This window comes from Cylas formicarius, unplaced genomic scaffold (genome assembly GCF_029955315.1).
Source record: "Cylas formicarius isolate icCylForm1 unplaced genomic scaffold, icCylForm1.1 PGA_scaffold_4__25_contigs__length_36172078, whole genome shotgun sequence".
Classification (NCBI taxonomy): domain Eukaryota; kingdom Metazoa; phylum Arthropoda; class Insecta; order Coleoptera; family Brentidae; genus Cylas; species Cylas formicarius.
The window spans coordinates 33,759,341-33,778,695 of record NW_026844334.1 but is presented as its reverse complement, the minus strand read 5'-3'; the positions used below and the strand labels follow the sequence as shown (position 1 = coordinate 33,778,695).

Below are 19,355 nucleotides of genomic sequence, written 5' to 3'. Positions count from 1 at the left end.
TTATTCTCATTATGTCTATTTAAAAAATCCAAACACTGCATCCTCCTTTGACATTGTTCTGCACTGGGTTTTTGAGTTTTCCGAATTTTAAATGCATTATATTTATATTTGTTCCGAGCTGAGTGGATTGATCCTCGAGAAATACCTTTCTCTTCATATACTCTAGTAACAGAGGAAACTGGATGTGCTTCTTAGAATCCCGATATATTCCGGAATACCTTTTGAGCATTTAATACGTTACCGTTTTTTACAAATTTCTTTGTCAGCTTTGGAAATACCTGTTTTGAAGAAGCTCGGCGCTCTGGTTAAAGTCTATTATACTGACGATGAGCTGCAGTTGCACTTTTATTATTCAGAAAGTATACTTGAAGCTAAGTTCGCAAGAATACCTTTTAACAATAATGACTTGCACAATAATTCAACGATCAATGTTGTTTACTAATATGTCAAACATGAACAGATTTTTATTTGTCAGTCAGGGCACCCGTTGAAATTATATAAAAATTTCCTATTTTTGCTGATTTGTCAAAAACGAGTGGACTAACTAATAGATAAAGTGCGTTACTACATCATTGTAATCGGAATAAGATATTCTATTAAACACATATATAATATACAGGGTGCTTTTAAAAAAAATATATTTTTTAGGTTTATATGTCAGGAAATTAATAGTGTTTTGTTTGATACGTCACTTGCAAAAAAAAAGGCTACTAACCCCACATTTTGTTTGTTTGATTACTTTGATATCTCTAAAAGCAAAAATTTACAGCCAACTAAAATGTTATCAAGATAAGTTGAACGCACGGTACTTTAATTATTAAAGATATTACTTTTAAATGAATCATCAACAGTTGCTAGTAAATACCGACTTTTGGGGACAGAAATAAACAACCGATTGTGTTTTTTTATTACTACTACAAATTAAAAAAATGTATTTAATTTACAATAATAATTATCACAAAAAAACAAAAACTTAAAGTAGTTGCTCTACGATACATACGTCGCAGCATTAAAATTTCTAATTCCCACAAATGAATATTAATAATAACTCTACGGGTAAAATTAGTCTCGTCAGTAATTAATATTTCGTTAACGAAAGTAGGATCCATTGTTGTTGTTGTGTTTACCGCACAAAGACCCATCAAAGCCTACCCTAATTTTATAAAACGTTAACTGAGACTCAAAACCTACTTTAATTTTATAATATGTAAAATTAAAAACTAAAAAGTAAAATATCATATCTAGTAGTATACTTGTTCTTGAAGTAAAAATATCTGGGGATAAATTATTAACCTCCAGAACTGTAGTACCTCTTACCGGAACCGGAAAATGTATTTTATATTGGCAAAAAACGCGTTGCATTGCATTGCTAAGTAAAAGTGTAAATATTTTGGGTTAATGGGGCACGGAACCTTTTTGTATGGCTTATCATATGCCCGTCCAATTTGTTGCGTCACTTTCCTACTCTATCCTCGTTACTGTTTAACCACAATGCCTTGAATTTCAGCCGTAGGTAAACAAATTTCTAACGGCTGTTTGTCGTAAATAGTAACACCGGAATACCTAACGCTACCCTGATAGTCTATACTTAAAGGAAATTATTACAATTCAATCTCGGTTATCGAACGGATTGCTCGACGTCGAAAAAAGCGACAGCGAAGGAATCCAATGGGTTTATAATAATACTTTTGTTGCAGGACTAACATTGTTCAGAGGAATAAAAGCTGTCGACCGCGACAAACCTAACACGCCCAATTCCGACGTACAGTACGCAATAATTGCAGGAAATGATCGCGGGAAATTCGCCCTCGAGAGCAGTCAGCAACCGAATTTGATATTGGAAAAGGCTTTGGACTTCGACTCGGGCGATCGAGATTATGTGCTTACCATTACCGCGATGGTAAGTGGTCTAATAAGAACAACATTATTATGGCCAACTCGAAAATAATATACATTTTTTGTGGTCAATTTTGCTATAATTTTTTTATCCCGAGTCACTTCGCTTTACGCAAAAGGGTAACAACAGTAATTATAAAGGCCTTTATTGATAAAAAAAAATACAAATAAACTGTACATTATCTAATGCTTTAGGAGAGTTTCAGTTCTGCCAGAAATGGTCAATACATCAGTTTCCTAGGTGTTGTTTCAACTGACCTAGGAACTGACTTATAAACTAGACACCATAATCACATTATTCATAAAGGAGAAAGTAAGAAATTACATGAAATCTATATAAAATAAACATGTCTTTTAATGGTGGTCCAAATTCGAGGGGCCTCTATGGCTTTAAGCATTTGCAGCATAGTTAGCCCAAAACTAATATGCATGTAAAAGGCTCGATTTTCGAGAGAAGTCGAAAACTGAAAACCGCATCATGATACGTCAAAGCGTTTCGGAGCTACAGGGTGATTCTTAAAAATGTGCGTTTCTAATAACCCTCTATAACTTTTTTATTTGTAAAGATAGAGATTTTTATTAAAAACCTTTTTTGAAGATTTTTTAAGGACAAACCTACCTGTCTCACCGATTTTATCTTAAAGCCTTTAGTTATTTTTTTTAAATGGAATACTGCAATTAAAAATAAATCTAATAAAATTTCCTGTCAAACGATGTGCGATACACCTATTTTTATTAAGTAGTTCAAAAAATATTTGCAATTTTTAATAATTACCATTTTAGGCTATGCTTAACTCTGACCTATGCAGTTTTACGATATCTATCTAGGTAGCTGTGATCAGGTAAAAACAATTGCCATGATACACAACCCCAAGTATCAAAAGTGGCGTCTTCCTCAAGCTATAAAAATGTTTGAAAACTTTGAAAAGTATGACATGATAAAATGTTATATTGAAAGTAACGAAAATAGACAGAGTGCGTTATTTCTAGATATCCGGAAAGAAGGCAAGCTCAAAAATATTTTTGAAATTAAAACGTCATCTACAAGAATACGGATTCAGAGTTGGAAGAAGTAACGGTTCTGGGAGAAATAGAAATTAACCCAAATACTTCCACCAGGGCTATGGAGAGAAACACTGGATACAAGTTCGACCCCCGACAGGTGCATCAACTGCAACGAGATTTTGCTCCAAGACGTGTACTTTGCAGGTGGTACCTAAATAAATGCCAAGAAGACCCCCAAAGTTATTTGGACGGATGAGGCAACGATTTCTAGTGATGGAATATTCACCATGTATAACTACTATTACTGGAAATAGCAAAAACTGCATATTATGGTCGACCAAGCGAATCAGGGAAGGTTCAGTTTTAAGGTACAGGTACAGAGAATAGCGTCAAGAGAAGATGTTTACAAGATGTTTACTAGAAAGCGGCCGTCAATTTGAGCATTTGTTTTAGAACTAAAGAAGCTTGTTAGATGTAGATTTTAAGTGTTACATAGTTCAATTAATAAAAATTTTAAATAAAAAAATTGCTTTTAATAATTTTATTTCCGTTTATTATTTTAGGGTCGGTAATTATTGTAAACTAAAAGCTGTATCCCCTCGTGTCGTACCCAACTTGATTTTGTATGAAAAAAAAAACAATAAATTTTTATCTTCACATTTAGGGCTCGCACAGCGCCTGCTATAGTAAATTTTAAACTATTTAATAAAAATAGGTTTATGGCAAATCGTTCGACAGGAGATTTTATTAGAACACTGATTTTTTAGAAAAATTGGGGGTTTCCCATTTAAAGAAATATAACTTTGTGTGACATCTCGGGAACTAAAGGCTCTAAGACAAAACGGGTAAAATGGAGAGATTGCCGCTTAAAAAAAATTATAAAAATGTTTTTTCCCAAAACTCTATTCTTACATTTAAAAAAGTCATAGAGGGCCTTTAAAATCGCACATCTTTGAGAATCAACCTGTAGCTCAAAAACGCCTTGACATATCACGATGCGGTTTTCAGTTTTTGATTTCTCTCGAGCCCGTAACATGGTTACGGTAAATGCTTGTGTTATATGTGCGTGTAAGGTTCATGTAGCTCCTGGACTAATTTAATTTTGTAATGATGGAATTCGTGTCTATGTAGAATTTAGCAACCAGTGCCTCGAGAAGCATCCACTGTAACAGACATTTTTCGAGATGGACTGTTGTTCTAATAACGTAAGTTGCCCTAGAACGGAAACTACTTTCTAGTCTCTAGTTTTTTATTGGCTGATCCTGTTTCAAAAAATGATTGCATTGATGGATGAGGATGAGCAGTATTAAGCTGTCTAGCTGTGGCTTGTAAATTAATTGTTCTAGTAAAATCATATAACTTCAATAATATAAATCATTTTTACTGCAGATAGGTACTTGTAAATGTTGATATTGAAATGAAAACTAAGCAATTTAATTGACGCTTTATTTAAATAAATTCTAACACTAGCTTCTTAGTCGCTATATTTTTATTCCCAAACAAATAATCGTTTTCTTAATTCAGCAGAGTTGGTGCCACAGTAAAGGCATAGTTTACACTGAAATTATGCATACCTTCCAACTTATTGACTTTTAGCTTCATGTATTACACATTTTTGAAAAAAAAAATTGACGAATTACGTGGGGTCGATAGTTTCCAGGGAAATGCTTACACCGGTACTTCTCCCACCGTCATATCACAGTAAATTAAACCCCATAGAATTAGTGTGCATAAGGAAAACAGGAAAATCAAGGATGTTCAAACATTTTTTTGCAGAGGGAATAAAGACATAAAGAATAAAGTTTAAGTGAGTTTAATAATTATTTGCATTGCATTGTGATGGTTTTATGTGGAAGATTTGAAAACATTGGATTTAAAAATATTATGCATGGTATCCCATTTAAGGGAACTAAATTTCCTGATTTATTCTGCTATTGGAATTAGCCAGCTTTATGTAAATGAAAAATGTATACCGTACGCAATAGTACACTTTTATCTAAGTTTTAATTTAGCCTCCATATCTGTCCCGCTACTGACCAACTTCTTAGTATATGGGATTTCTAAATCTAGTTAAACTTTTTGCATCTGATTAGTGAAATATAAGTAAATCACTCAATTCAAATTAAATAAAAAGATTATATCAAAATATTTCATTCCAAATCATTATTGAAATGGTGATCGTATATGGTGGCAATTATCTAACATAACCGTAAAACATCAATTTTTTTATTAACCTTTGGAAAATTTGAAATTTTTAATATGCCGAAGTATTGAGATCAAGCAAAGACAAAAAGTAGCAATAGTTCCATCAGGCGGTACGAGCATATTTCATTATTCATTCACCATAATTATTGCTTCTGGTAAATTGTTGTAACTTTCGATATCTAGTTTCTCTCTATGCTGCAATAATGAACAGTATTGCGTAACAAAACACAATTATTAACTATTTTCTTTTATTAACGAACCACTGCGCTAAAATGCACAAAAAACCAGACTGATTGAGTGGAAATTCTAACTTAAAAATAAACGGCAATCGATGGTAAGATTATTAGGAAATATGAAATAATTTTAGTGACAAACAACTTAAATTAGTCGGCATCTCTCATAACCATGAAATATAGTAACATACTAAGCTAGAATATTCTTATTTAATTAGAGGACATATAAGGAATTCCTTGCACAAAATTCAGGATTTTGATTTAATGTCTGATGCACAACAATTTGGTCAAATTACTAATATTAAAGATTAATAATAATAGCATAATAATATAATTATAGGGACAAATTAAAAAAAAAATGTTGTTCTTCAGCTAAAGTTCGCACGCTGTATAACAAATATTTTGTGGTCTATTCTTAATTGCTTTGAAACTAGATATTTCAAAAACTTTTACTGTTAAGCAACTTATAATAGCTAGCGTTTTTTTGGTGAAGATAAATACTTTGTTTGAACAGTTGTAACATCTTAAAAAACTGCACTATTTTTAAAATATTTCCTAAAGCATGACCCGAGCAACGCGTTAAATGAGATATCGAGAGGACATAATTATTTTCTTAAAAAAGATATAATATTGTTTTTTATTTTTAGTATTTGGTTCGCAAGATCACCTGTTTTTTAATGACATTGAATGTGTTCTGCACGTTGTAACACAAATGACCATTAGTTTGGTAAGTTTTGGTGAAACATTTTTGATTTTTCATTTTGTACAGGATGAGTTCAAAGGATGGGTCAGCTCGTTAATGACAGATTGTTTTGGTTAGTTAGACTCTCACGTTTTCTAAAGAGAAGGAGGAATGTATCTAAAAATGTACTCTAGTTTTTACATATGTTGTTCAAATTTGGCATGTGCAATTATTTTATTATTATATTTTCTCGATCTACGCCTAGAATTTTTTTTTTCAATAAACCTTCCACTCCACATAATTTTTTCCCTCTTGAGCATTTTGGATGACAATTATTGTGTCATTTCTCGTGGCTTGAGGATGCCTTAAAATTTTAGAATGGACGTGATGCACTTGCCAAATAATGGTACTACATTCTAACGTCTTTCTCGGTCGAGCCCCAATCGAATCTTAATTCCTCTCTTTTTTTATTTTAATTCACAATAATATATTTTTTTCACAGTTTGAATTTAAATGATTTTTATGATACTCTTCTTCATTATTTAATTAATAAGCGACAAACAAGTTTTTAAGTTTTTTGGGTTTTTGTTAATATGAATTATAATTACATAAAAATATGTTATATACTAACAGGCAATTTTTCAAAATTTTATATATTCGTTAATTTCTTAATTAATATGGTGGTCAATTAAGGAGCTAACCCGGCCATATCTCGAAAAGTAGCTCAAAACGACCGAAATTATTTTTAAGTTCCTAGAATTGCCACCAGGGCAACATTAATGTGAGTAAAACAAAAGAATAACTCGAAATCCTATTTTTCGTTCTTTTAATCAAATATAGATAAGTTTACTGGATATTCCATATTCATTCGATATGATTGAATGTTACCGATGTATTTACACGTAATTCTAAACTTTTTAAAATCCTATGAAAACAAAACATCAAAATTTAAAGTGGTGGTAATATATTGTACTGCAATACTCAATCATATGGGAAAGAATATGAATTATTATTGACATTTTCAATATATGCATTTAAAATGATATTTCAAATCAAATTTTGGCTATCTAAATAAATACAGATTGGAAGTTTTGCACAGTCATACAGGTTGATGGTTCCTTTTTTTAAGATACTCAACTGAAATTTCAATTTTAAACGCGGCCTACCGTGAATCAACAAACTCAAATTTTCGAAATTTTGGTTCGCGTTAGAGATTTAATAAAAAGTTATTTTAGAAAGTTGTTCCGAATATTATTCTATCCAAACATTTAAAATTTTATGACAACATTTGCATTTTTAGTTTTTTCATTATTTTGGTAAATATACAAAATGATTAAAAAATATGTTTTTTTTTATTTGATAAATTACTGGATAAAAAAATATCTACAATATGTCCAATTTTATTATTGTTAAAAGTATATATATTACATTACATATATTACATATACATATTACATAATTAAATCAATAATTTTTTAATTAATAATTAATTATTTTAAGATTCCGCCTTGATACTCTTTTAAGTTCTGGGGTGCTAATTTCTTGATGGTCTTATCTAATTTTGACCCAAAGTTTCTCTACATTTCTGGGCCTAGATTTTATCACTCCCCAAAAATAAAAATCTAGTGGTGTAATATCAGGGTACCTTGGAGGCCAGAGTTCAAAAGTAGTGTTTCTTTCTATCCAGTGCAAAGAAAATTTATGGTTTAACCATTGACTAACAATGCTTGAATTGTGAGTCAAAGGACTCTATAGCTGTCATACATTGAGAAGAAGATTTGCTATTGCATCCCAAAAATCTCACAGAAGACATCTACTTTTTGGGAATATTGATCTTTACAATTTGTATCCCAGAGGATACATAATCGTTTTCAGAAAATACTTTTCATGTATGTGAGAACTTGGGTTGATAGGGCATGATTTTGTGACTGATGGAACATCTTCTGATTTTATACTTACTAACATTCAGCAGAGATGATAACTCTTATCTCAATACTCATACGTGTATTTGTTAGATTGGCCGCCAGTATCTGCATTTTAACAACACTGCCAGTTTCATTGAAAAGACCACACGGTTATCACTAAATAGAAGTCAATCTACTGAGTTAATAAACTGATAGTAAAAATATAAAAGTAAAAAGTATAAATGTGAATGTCCTCTTGAAATTTATTATGTGGGGCTGAGATAATATTCGGAACAATTTTTTTCAAATAATATTCTCCTGTATCTCTAACGCGAAGCAAAATCTCTTCCAAATTGACCCTGAGTGTGGATTAGTAGTAGGCAACTATTAAAATTCAAATTTCAGTTGAGTAGCTTAAAAAATGTGACCATATGATTGTACAAAAGTTCAAATCTGTATTTATTTAGATATCTAAAATATAAGGGTGTATTCATTTTAAACACGGCACATTGTATATTTTACTTAAATATCGAACATCAGTATTTAATAATGGTAGGTATCCTGAATATATCCCTAAAGATAGCGATATCATTTTGTTTTAATCTCTTCTGAAATTTTTGGCTATCTTCTGTTGCAATAAAAGTATTATGATTACATTTAATTTTTTTGAGAAAATAAATTTTATTCGTAGTATTTATCTATTTATTTTTTTATTTACTTTAAGCTTACAAAAGGTGAAGTCTGATCTTACGACTATTCACAATTAACCATAGTAATGTCACAAGTTTGATCAAATGCGTTTAGCAATTCTGAAGTTATTTACATTTAAATCGATATGGAATCGAATTTATCCCAATTTTGAAATGGAGTTCATTTTAGTTATCTGTGCTATAATACTATTTCTCAAAAAATGGGATTTAAAATTGAAGAATATGATTGCGCCCCCAGGCGGCCATTCTAGACGATCAAAAATTATTTCTAGCATTTTCTTTTGGCTACCCAATATAATATCTCATAAACTGCAACTGTCGTCAAATATTAAACAAGAGAGGAAAAATTAAAGCAAAGTTTGTAACGAACAAAGTCTTAAGGTCACGGGCGTAGATCGAAAACATTTGGTGGAGGGTGTACTCTTACTTCATTTACAAAATTTACGGGAAAATTAAACATACCAGCAAAATTTGTGAAAAACTGAGAAATTTATAAAGAAATATGCTATCCGGCCGCGAAAAGAATCGCATAATGAAAATCTCAATATTTTCAGATCAAGAGTCTGCCATTAATGGTTTGATCCGTATTTTGGACTCACGCTGTATATTAGACGGGGTCAAAAAAATCGACTATTTGTTTTATGAAACATATATCGATAAAATCATTCAGAATGACGAAAACAAAAATATCGTGAAAGTTCCGAGCCCTTATTATTAATTACAAAATGCCTCTCATTCGTATTTTGAATATTTTTATCCTGTTCTTCCTGCTGCGATTGAAGTAAAAATATTTTTCTGAATATATATTTTTGTAGGAAATTTAATTTTCAATAAAAAAGCTCTGTTTCATAATTTTCATGAGACTAGCTGTTTCCAATACATCACACCTTCAATATTAATGCGTTTTATAAATTTAACTTTTCCATTTTGGAGTTGTGTAACTTACAACTAATTCAATAAACGATAAAGAACAATTTTATTTTTTAAAGAGAATTCACGATTAAACTTGTTTTCTTTTTTTCGTTTTTTATCAAATTTCTTCCAGTCAATTTATCAAATTCGTATTTTACATCCCCTGAATTAATTACATCATTACATTCACAAAAACAGCTTTAAAAATAAAAATTATGTGTTTTTGCTATGGAAAATTATTTATTTACAATATTTTGCTCATTTCTAGAGGACCATGTTTTGTTAATATAATTGGTATTTATTTGTAGTTTTCCTCCCTTACCCGTCTATTGAAAACACCGACCGACACTCTGACCACTACGTCTATTGCGACCGAACAAGAATGACCTTCAAGTTTTTCGTTTTCATCAAAGTAATTGTAATTGTAATTCCGCACCTTAAGTTATTTTTCATTTTCCATTGGTCTAAAAATAGAACGAGCAAGGTAGGAAAGTTATAAATGAATACGAATTCATCTATACTAGTAAATATAATATTATACTAATGCGTAAGATATTGTAAATAAATAAATTTTAATTGTAACTTTTAAGGTTAAAATTACGATAATGATATATTTATGACATATGATTGATGATGCGGAATACGAATACGGAAAAATTGGGTGAAAGTCTACTGTATATAGAATTTGAATTATCCAGCTTTCCCATCCTGGTTTCATTACTAAAGCGCCATAATGTCATCGCATTCACATTGCTTGAGCAATAAGCAGACGAGTATCAGTTCTGGCTGATTCACGATTCCGAGTCATCATTTAACAGTGGGCGGTGAAGATCTGAGCAACCTGAGCTACAAACTTGCATGAAACCAATTCCAAAATCCCAACTCCAACCAATCGAGTTAGTAATCAGACCAGTAGTTTACCAAAAATCTCTTTCAGAAGAAGAATTAACTTGAAAAAACTGAGATGGACAGATTTTAGAGACTTAACTTAATGAATCACTAAAATAGATCGAACCCGAACCAGCGAACTATGACAAATTCGTTGAAGTGGATAAGGGAATTTCTGTTAAAACTATTCTTAGGGGTGCAGCCAAATTTTAAGGGTACCATAAATAGTTTCAGATACATATTTTTCTACTGAAGAGCAAGCAGGAGCTATAAATAATCTTAAAGCAGGGAAAGCAGCAGGTCTTTTCAAGTGTTTGTTGGACTTTTTCAATTCCTATTGGAAAACAGCGAGAATTCCGAAGAGTTCGACCCATCCACATCCAGCAAAACTCAAGTATGTCTATCTCACTTGAATAATAGAGCGGCTATAATGGACCTAAATATCGTTTGGGATAGAATTCGACTCGATACCTGCCCTCCTCCTACCTTTGGCTGAAGGTTAATCTATAAAAAAACATATGAAGAAAACAAAGGCAAAACTCCAAACACACACTAAACAAGCTAACATCTGTAAAGTGCAATTTGTCGTCTGGGAAAGACTTGTTCATACAAAGAAAATAGATAGATAAACATAGAATAGGCAAGATAACGGGCTGCTTGAAATCTACCAAAATGGAGCATTTGTATTGCTCCGTCTCACATTATCGTTCCTTAACTCGAAAGAACGGGACAAGCAACTAGATGATCAGAGACAATCACTTTTCAATCAATAACCTGTACCTAGGCGATTGAAATATAAGCAAAATTTCATAAATACAACTCAACCATTACATTGGCGAACTCTAATCATACTTCGCATGGGCATGAGCCAATCGAAGCAACTAATAAACAAATGGGGTTATACGGACACAATAGATGCCAAGAGATATATAGCGATGTCCTTTGGTGAATCGAGATATTAAATTTTAAATGTTTTTTATTTTTAATTTGTGTTAAAATATACCTATTCACAGGTATTTTCTTATATATACATGTAACCGTTTAAAGTGTCGGTAGTGTTTGATTTATCAATGTATAGTTCGTACACGATTAAAGATCGCATTCGGTGCTGAGCCAACAGTTTCCAGTCAATATTTCTTTACAGGATAGAGGCATGCCACCGAGAAGTTCGAATGCCACGATGCGAGTCAAGATCAACGACAATGATGATTTGCCTCCCAAGTTTACCAAGGGAATTTACAGGACTCGCATTCAAGAATTTTATCCGATTACCGTGAGTAAAACTTGTTAATTCAGACTTGTTACAGCATGGGAATCATCGTTTGTAAATATCATGATTCTGTATGGTATATGAAAGTCTACGGTAACCACAATCATAGAGAAGAAATATTGATTCTCGTCTAAGGCCCTTGCAATTTTCTATTATTTGAACTTGAAACCTAATGTAGTAGGCGTCTGTGATTGCTCATATTGTCCATTAGGATAACGCTGTTCTGAGGAATGTTGGGTTGTGACGTATTATTCAATGGCAGTACAACAAAATCAAAAAACATGTTTGTCCCCACCATTTTCTAACAAGACATATAAAATTGTTACTGATTTCATTGGGATCTTTATGACTCATCAATCTTATTATGGACCAAACTTTCTAAAGGATAAAGTTTTTTTCTAAATGCCAGAGAGACATACATGAATATTGATATTGCACTGTAAAACTTAGCGCTCTAACCGTGTTCTAAAAGGATAGTATTGTACCTATGATTATTGTCAAGGGTCCTGAGAGTGGCAGTTAGACGGACAGGTAGTTGACTTAGTGTTTAAATGTGGAATTGGAGTTTGGTTTTCAAAATTACTAGTGTGTCAATCGGATGTTTAAAACTGCCGTTTCTAAAATTAAAAAAAAAATATTTTCAATGTGTTTAAAGTTCGGTGTTACAAAAGAGTTGAAAATGTTCGAATTAAATCACCAAAGACAAAGACAAAAAAAGAACTGCAAAAAATGAGGACGAAAAGACGGTCATCAGAAGAATCATCGTTTTAATTTTTAAAAAATGCGTATCTTGAACAAAATAGTGCCTGAAATGAAAAATGGTGATTTCATTCCACCTATGGGTAAGAAAAAATTGCGAAAAATTTTGATGAAAATGAGTTTTCGCTATAAACACAGAAAATCACTTTCAATTGAGAAAGACGAATGTATCTGCTTAGGTAAATATACCTTACGTAAATATAACTTTAGTAAAGCAAGTGTGAAGGTCTAGACTTAGTTGACTTTGTTAATCCCTAGTTCGTTTATGTCCTTCCATCCTCGTCCATCCATCTCACTTCTTCTCCTGTTCGCATTGGTCCATTGGCGACGTTTCGCTTCCAAATAATACTATACGTCTCAGGACTGACTTGCAAATTCTTAGGTTTGCAGTTCTGCTAATAAGCTAATTCCTAAATTTTACTCCGCTTGCTCAGAAGTGTATACTTTCCCTTACTTGCTTGCTCTTATTAATTTAAACTATCCAACTTCACCAGATTTCATTTCGTTCAAGTCCCATTTCTGCTGCTCTATAAGTTTTTCGCCTCCATAATTAATAAGTTCGGCTATTAGATTATTCTTGTCGGCACTTTTGTTGATTTTATGTTGGCATATAATATTTTTAACTCTCTCATCTTTGATACATAGTCGTACAACACGGTTATCTAATGATTCCTTAAAATTTTCCTTGTCCCGTCAGTTTAACACCTCATCAAAATATTCTAACAATCTGCCTTTTCTATCTTTATAAATTGTACTTTCTGCTTAATAATTTCTTTCTCGTTCCAGATAGACTTTCCGCAATTCATTCTTTTTGTAGTTATTTTCTATTTCCCCTATGCGCTGTTCATGATGATTTCTGTTTTATTCTCCTAATATTTTTTACACCTTCCTTGTTATTCATATTTTTCTTCATGTCTTGCTCCATCCCTTTATTACTTTCATTTAATTAGATTTAACATATTTTATCGAACCACTCTCTAGTTCTTGTGCCATTTCCGTACTTATTCTCTTTCACATGCCTTCTAACGGGTGGTTAAATTTCAAGGGCCGATGTTGATTTTGAATAAAACACAAACTATTTAGGAAATTATTGTAATTTTATTTTATTATGATATATTGGTATTACTCAATTATGTATGGAATAAAATATCGGCCAAATGGGCGCCGCGACCACGGCGGCACACCTCGATCCGATGGTCCAAATTTTCGATGACCCTGAGGCATAATGGAGGTTCTATGCCGTTAATGTGCCGAATTATCTCATCCTTTAGCTCTTGAATTGTTGCTGGCTTATAGACGTACACCTTTTCTTTCAAATAACCCCAAAGAAAAAAGTCCAACGGTGTCAAATCACATGATCTTGGCGGCCAATTGACATCGCCATTATGTGAGATAACACGACCATCGAATTTGTTGCGCAAAAGAGCCATTGTTTCGTTAGCTGTGTGGCAAGTGGCACCGTCCTGCTGAAACCACATATCGTCCACATCCATATCTTCCAATTCGGGCCATAAAAAGTTCGTTATCATCTCACGATAGCGAACACCATTCACAGTAACTGCCTGACCGGCCTCATTTTGGAAAAAATACGGCCCGATGATGCCGCCAGCCCATAAACCGCACCAAACAGTCACTCTTTGGGGGTGCATTGGTTTTTCGACAATCACTCTTGGATTCTCATTCGCCCAAATGCGGCAATTCTGTTTATTGACGAATCTACTGAGGTGAAAATGTGCCTCATCACTGAAGATGATTTTCTTCGAAAATTGATCATCCACTGTTGCCATTTCTTGCCACTATTCTGCCCATTCACGACGTTTGGAATGGTCAAGAGGCTTTAGTTCTTGAGCCAATTGCACCTTGTAAGCGTGTAAATGCAAGTCTTTATGCATAATGTTTATCAACGACGAGCGTGAGAGGTGCAATTGTTGGGCACGACGACGAGTTGAGGTGGACGGCTCTTCAGCCACACTATCGCGAACAGCAGCAATATTTTCTGCAGTACGAGCTGTACGAGCATGCACTGGTGTTCTCACATCTTCTACAGACCCGGTTTGCTCGAATTTTTTCACGATTTTTGCGATTGTACGCACATTTGGACGATCAAATTGACCAAAAAAATCACGAAGTGCACGATATGCATTTTGATTTGAACGCTCATTTTCATAATAAGTCTGGATAACTTTAACACGTTGTTGGATTGTGTATCTCTCCATGGTTCAAATTGAGTAAGTCTGAAATAGAGAAATGTCAAATAAAATTCGGAAAAAAACTTGGCGTTTAGGTGTGGTTCACATTCAACATCGGCCCTTACGATTTAACCACCCGTTATATCAACAGTTGTCGATATATTTTCTAATTTACTTTCTAGGTTTGTCTCATTTGTCTCATTTTCTTGTAATTTGTTTTGTTTGGGTTTCTACCAAAGATTGGTCAGCCTTCCGTAACTTCTTATATTTGTTATAAGTTTTTCATGAAATCACTCCATCGGCGCATTATTAACTTGGTTAGTTATAGAACAAAACAGTTCTGATGGGACAAGAATTTCCAAAGCGCCAGGCAGGCAGAAGGAAAAGATTAATAATTACTCACATTGGTAGTGTCGTACTATCATTTCAACCAAAACGGATTGGACATTATCATGAAGACAACAATAATAATAATAATAATAGTAATAATATTTATTTAAGCCAATAAAAATATACAATATAACAACTTATTGTAATATAAACATTAAATTAATATTAATAAAAAAAACGTATATTCAAGGTATACTAAGTTAAAAACTTGACAGCCATCCTTGAACATAACGCAGATTAATTTAACTATGTTTCCCGTCTATCATATAATATGAAAAAAAAAACATAATGTTCTACCAAAAAGAAGAAACAATTTTATATAGTTACAATACATTAATGAATCTGTGAATTTGACTTATAATAAATAGTCACTTAGAAACTTACAAAAAGTTACAATTTAGCATCAATAAGCCACTTAATTTTTTTTTTTTAATGATTTTAATTTTATTTTATTTTTCAGTTTTAGAGGTAGTGCGTTATAAGTTCTTTGGTCAGTATGAAAGTATTTTTTTTGTCCAACAAATAAATTAAAGCGTGAGTTTTTGAATGGAGCAGTAAGTTATTTTTTATTAAGCACAAAAGGATGATATATAATATAACTTTCTTATTTAAAGTATTTGAGATTGAGTAAAAATTAAGTCAGATGGATATCGCCGATTTAACTTAAATATAATTTTCAAAATTCTTTTTATATTACGTAAAGGGGCTGAAGAGTTGTGTGATAGGCAGCACCCCAACAAATTATTCAATAAGATATAAGTGATTGTACCAGTGAAAAATAAGTAGAAGTAATTGCTTATCAGATATTTTAGTAAGTTGCCGGAATAAATACATTAAGGATCGTAACTTTTTCACTAACTGTTCGATTTGGAAGCTCCACTTTAGATTTGAGTCAATATATAATTAATTATAATTTGAAAAGGGCAAGTATTGTGTTTTATATAAATTGATTTTTAGTAAATTATTATCAAGCCACTGTGACATAAGTTGCAAGTCCGAACTAATGCGGTTCTCGACTTCGTCTAAATTGTTACCTTCAACAAACAAAACTGTATCATCGGAAAAAGAGATGATTTTACTGGGAACATCAATAGTAAGTAGTTGCTTTATGCTTTTAAGCAAAAATAAGGGTCCTAGCACTGCACCCTGTGGAATTCCATAGGTTACAGTTCTCGGCTTACTGAAACAGTTATTAATCTCTACCATTTGTTGCCTATCATAAAAGGCAATGTTTTTGAAGACTACCTCCATGCATCTAATCCCTCGGGGGTCTATAAAATAAAAAAATATATACAGAAAGGGAGCTATTGGAGATTGTAAATTTGAATAAACCCACTTTTGAAATAAGGGGCGTTGCTCTTGCAAGAAAATAAGAATTGTGAAAAATGCATCGAAGAAAGAACTCGGAAAGCTGATAACAATAGAAAACACGATATTTTTGGAATCTAAGTACTATAGCAAATCTGAGTACTTTTTACATGATGACCAAAATTTACAAGTAATTATATTGGTTTCAATTTATCCATTTTTTAGAACCCAAATGTATATGCTTCCTTCTTGTTTTATTGCGATTTGACACTTTTCTCGTACTCAAAGTCACCGCAACACTTTGCCTGAAACATAACAGTTTCTCAAACAAACTTCCACTGGCTACTATTATATTATTTACAAGGTTTCTGGTGACCGGTAAAGGCCTGAGTCGCGGCTAAGATTGCTTGGTTGTTTATCGATTTCCATTTCCATTTCTAAAATTTATATGTGACTCAACCACACGATAAAACTCTTCACTTTACGTCAAAAATTAAGAATACATTTTTAAAAATAAAAACCCTCAATTCTGCCTACTTATCTTCGAATAATCATTTTAATCCGGTCCAATACATTGATAATGTAATTTTGCGACTGCACTATACTGTGAAGTCTTACGAAAGGGATAAATATGTGCAGTAAATTGCAGATAAGTCAAAGAAGCCATACAGATTTTGCGGTACCAATATAACGCTTAAAATATTGTGTAGCCCAGGTGCTTCCAAATACTCGTATAAAAGAACGTATTAAAAGCTTTTCTGGATTTTTTTGACAAGTAATTGATGGTCACTACACCTGTGGACCCGTCGAGAACTTTCTGCGCTTATTATTATAATGATGATGATATCTGTTAATTTAACTGCGCATTAATAATTTAATCCAGCACATAATACCTGAAGGAATCTGCAATTTAATAAATAGGGATCAAATGGTTAAAATCTGAATATCTTAATCTTCATCTTTAATCTCAATAATTTAAGTTATATATGTATGTAAGTAAGCAATTATGGATTGCAAGATAAGCTTTTATCAGTAAAGCTTTCTAAAACTTGATCTTACTAATGCGGAAATTACAGAATGGAAGAAATTTTGTTTCAAACCATTTGTCAAATGAACAAGTTTTTAGGCAAAATAATAGGGGAATGATTTTCTGAATTCCAAGACCCAATTAAGATTTCTTGCATATGGCATCGCTTGATTTGATTATAGTTGGACAACAGTAATACACAACTGGTAACTTTTCACTGATACACTCCTAAAGTTTCCTATAAATTGGGCATTCCCTTTAAAATAACAAAATTATGACCTATAAAGAGTGGTAAATTTGGCAACACCGAAGTTTTCAATTCTGCATGTTCAAAAACGGCGATCTATTGAATTTTATGGTCACTGGGAAGCTCCGCTATAGGAAATTATAGTTATTTGCAAAAAAATATATCAATTGACGTCTGGCTCACGTTAGTATGTACAAGATGGTCCATTTAAGATGCTCCTATACCTCATCTCAATAAATACCACACTGAAGAAAAAACAGTTAAAAACCAAAAGCATTGATATATTTTATTTATAGTATTCCGTCTTCCCTTGTGCTACCGTGTAACCAACTTTATTTTTTCAAATGGAATGCTATGAACGAAATTTTGAGTAGTTTTTGAGGAAAATGAACTTTTCTATTTCTTTTTTACGTAAAAGGAAATCTTTGGAAAAATGTTTTTTTCACGTGAAAATTAAAATTCAGAATTTTTATTATGGATCCATTTAAGTGGTTAATATTTAATGCTTCGACTTGCGACTTATTTATGGGAAAATAGTATGTTATGCAACGAGTGCAAAAAAAGCACTAACACATTACTGACATAAGCGTCAGAATTGACAAACGTCAAAATTCAAGCCCTGCGTTAAAATCTCCCAAAAACATCGGATTGTTCCCAAACCGGTGCGGTAATATGCAGAAAATGTCCGAAGTGGCTCGGATCCGTGGGAAACGACACTGACGTGGTAAAATTACACTTTTCGCATGCTAGATCGCTGTAGAATTGGGTACTTTGCAGAAGGAAGTAGCTAAGCTATATTTTACAGGGCTGATACAAATGACCATCTTACTTTGACTTACTTTCCCTATCCCAAAAAAATGAATAGAATTAATGATAAGGTCACTAAAGATACTTTCAATAATCCGGGTACAAATTGTTTTGGTGTCGCCTGGTATTTGTAAAAATAACATCGACTTACAAACTGTTTTTGTTGCTTGTTTTTTCTCCTCTCGTATCGTCAGCGAGCGTCTGCATGGTTCGCAGAAAGTTAGTTGTGTTAAAAATCATTAAAAATGTAGCCGCAATAATCGATTGCATATTGTTACTTTAAGCCTATCTAATGCTGCCTGTGTTTTCCAATGTTAACGTAAACAAATTTTAAACTCAACCTGCACAGTAAGTTAAAAAAATATATCTACTTTTTCATTTTATTTTAATTATGTATATACAGAGTGTCCTTAAAAATGTTTTAGCCTTGAAAAAGGAAATAAACGTTTCCGAAAGCTCGCCGTAATAGAAAAGAGATTTTCTTCAATCAGCCTGCCTACCTGACGACATCCCTATAAGATTTATATGTAAAGATTGAGGTATCGGTCCTGATGAGGGCTCAAATAAAAGGCTTTTGTGCTACGCCAAGCTTTCGAAAATGTTCATTTTCTTCTTCAGGGGCTACAATATGAAACGGTTCTTAGTTATTTAATACTAGAGTCTTTTAATTAATGTACTTACTACGACAGTGCCATTATAGGCCAACAACAAACCCATCCGGAAAACAGAAAGAATCAGACAAAATTGTTAATCATTTTTACCCGGGGCGGCCATCTAGACGAACTTGTTATTGTTGTTACATTTTATTTAAAAGAATTTTACTTCAAACGCAAAACGCAAATGATGGAAAAGTTTTTTGCCTACCGGCGGCCGTCTAATTTTTTCCACTTTCTTTACTCACAAGGGCACCTAATGTGTTGAGG

The 19,355-nt window shown here is 32.6% G+C and overlaps 1 protein-coding gene across 3 annotated transcripts in view; it reads left to right on the top strand.

The window, feature by feature from the left end:
• Positions 1–19,355, top strand: part of LOC132701001 (cadherin-89D) — a 267,876-nt gene that overhangs the window by 139,183 nt on the left and 109,338 nt on the right. For all 3 annotated transcript variants that reach the window (XM_060668612.1, XM_060668611.1, XM_060668610.1), the window contains exons 6-7: positions 1,698–1,900; positions 11,580–11,708. In XM_060668612.1, coding sequence (XP_060524595.1) covers positions 1,698–1,900; positions 11,580–11,708 — 332 coding nt within the window. The remainder of the gene's footprint in view (positions 1–1,697; positions 1,901–11,579; positions 11,709–19,355) is intronic.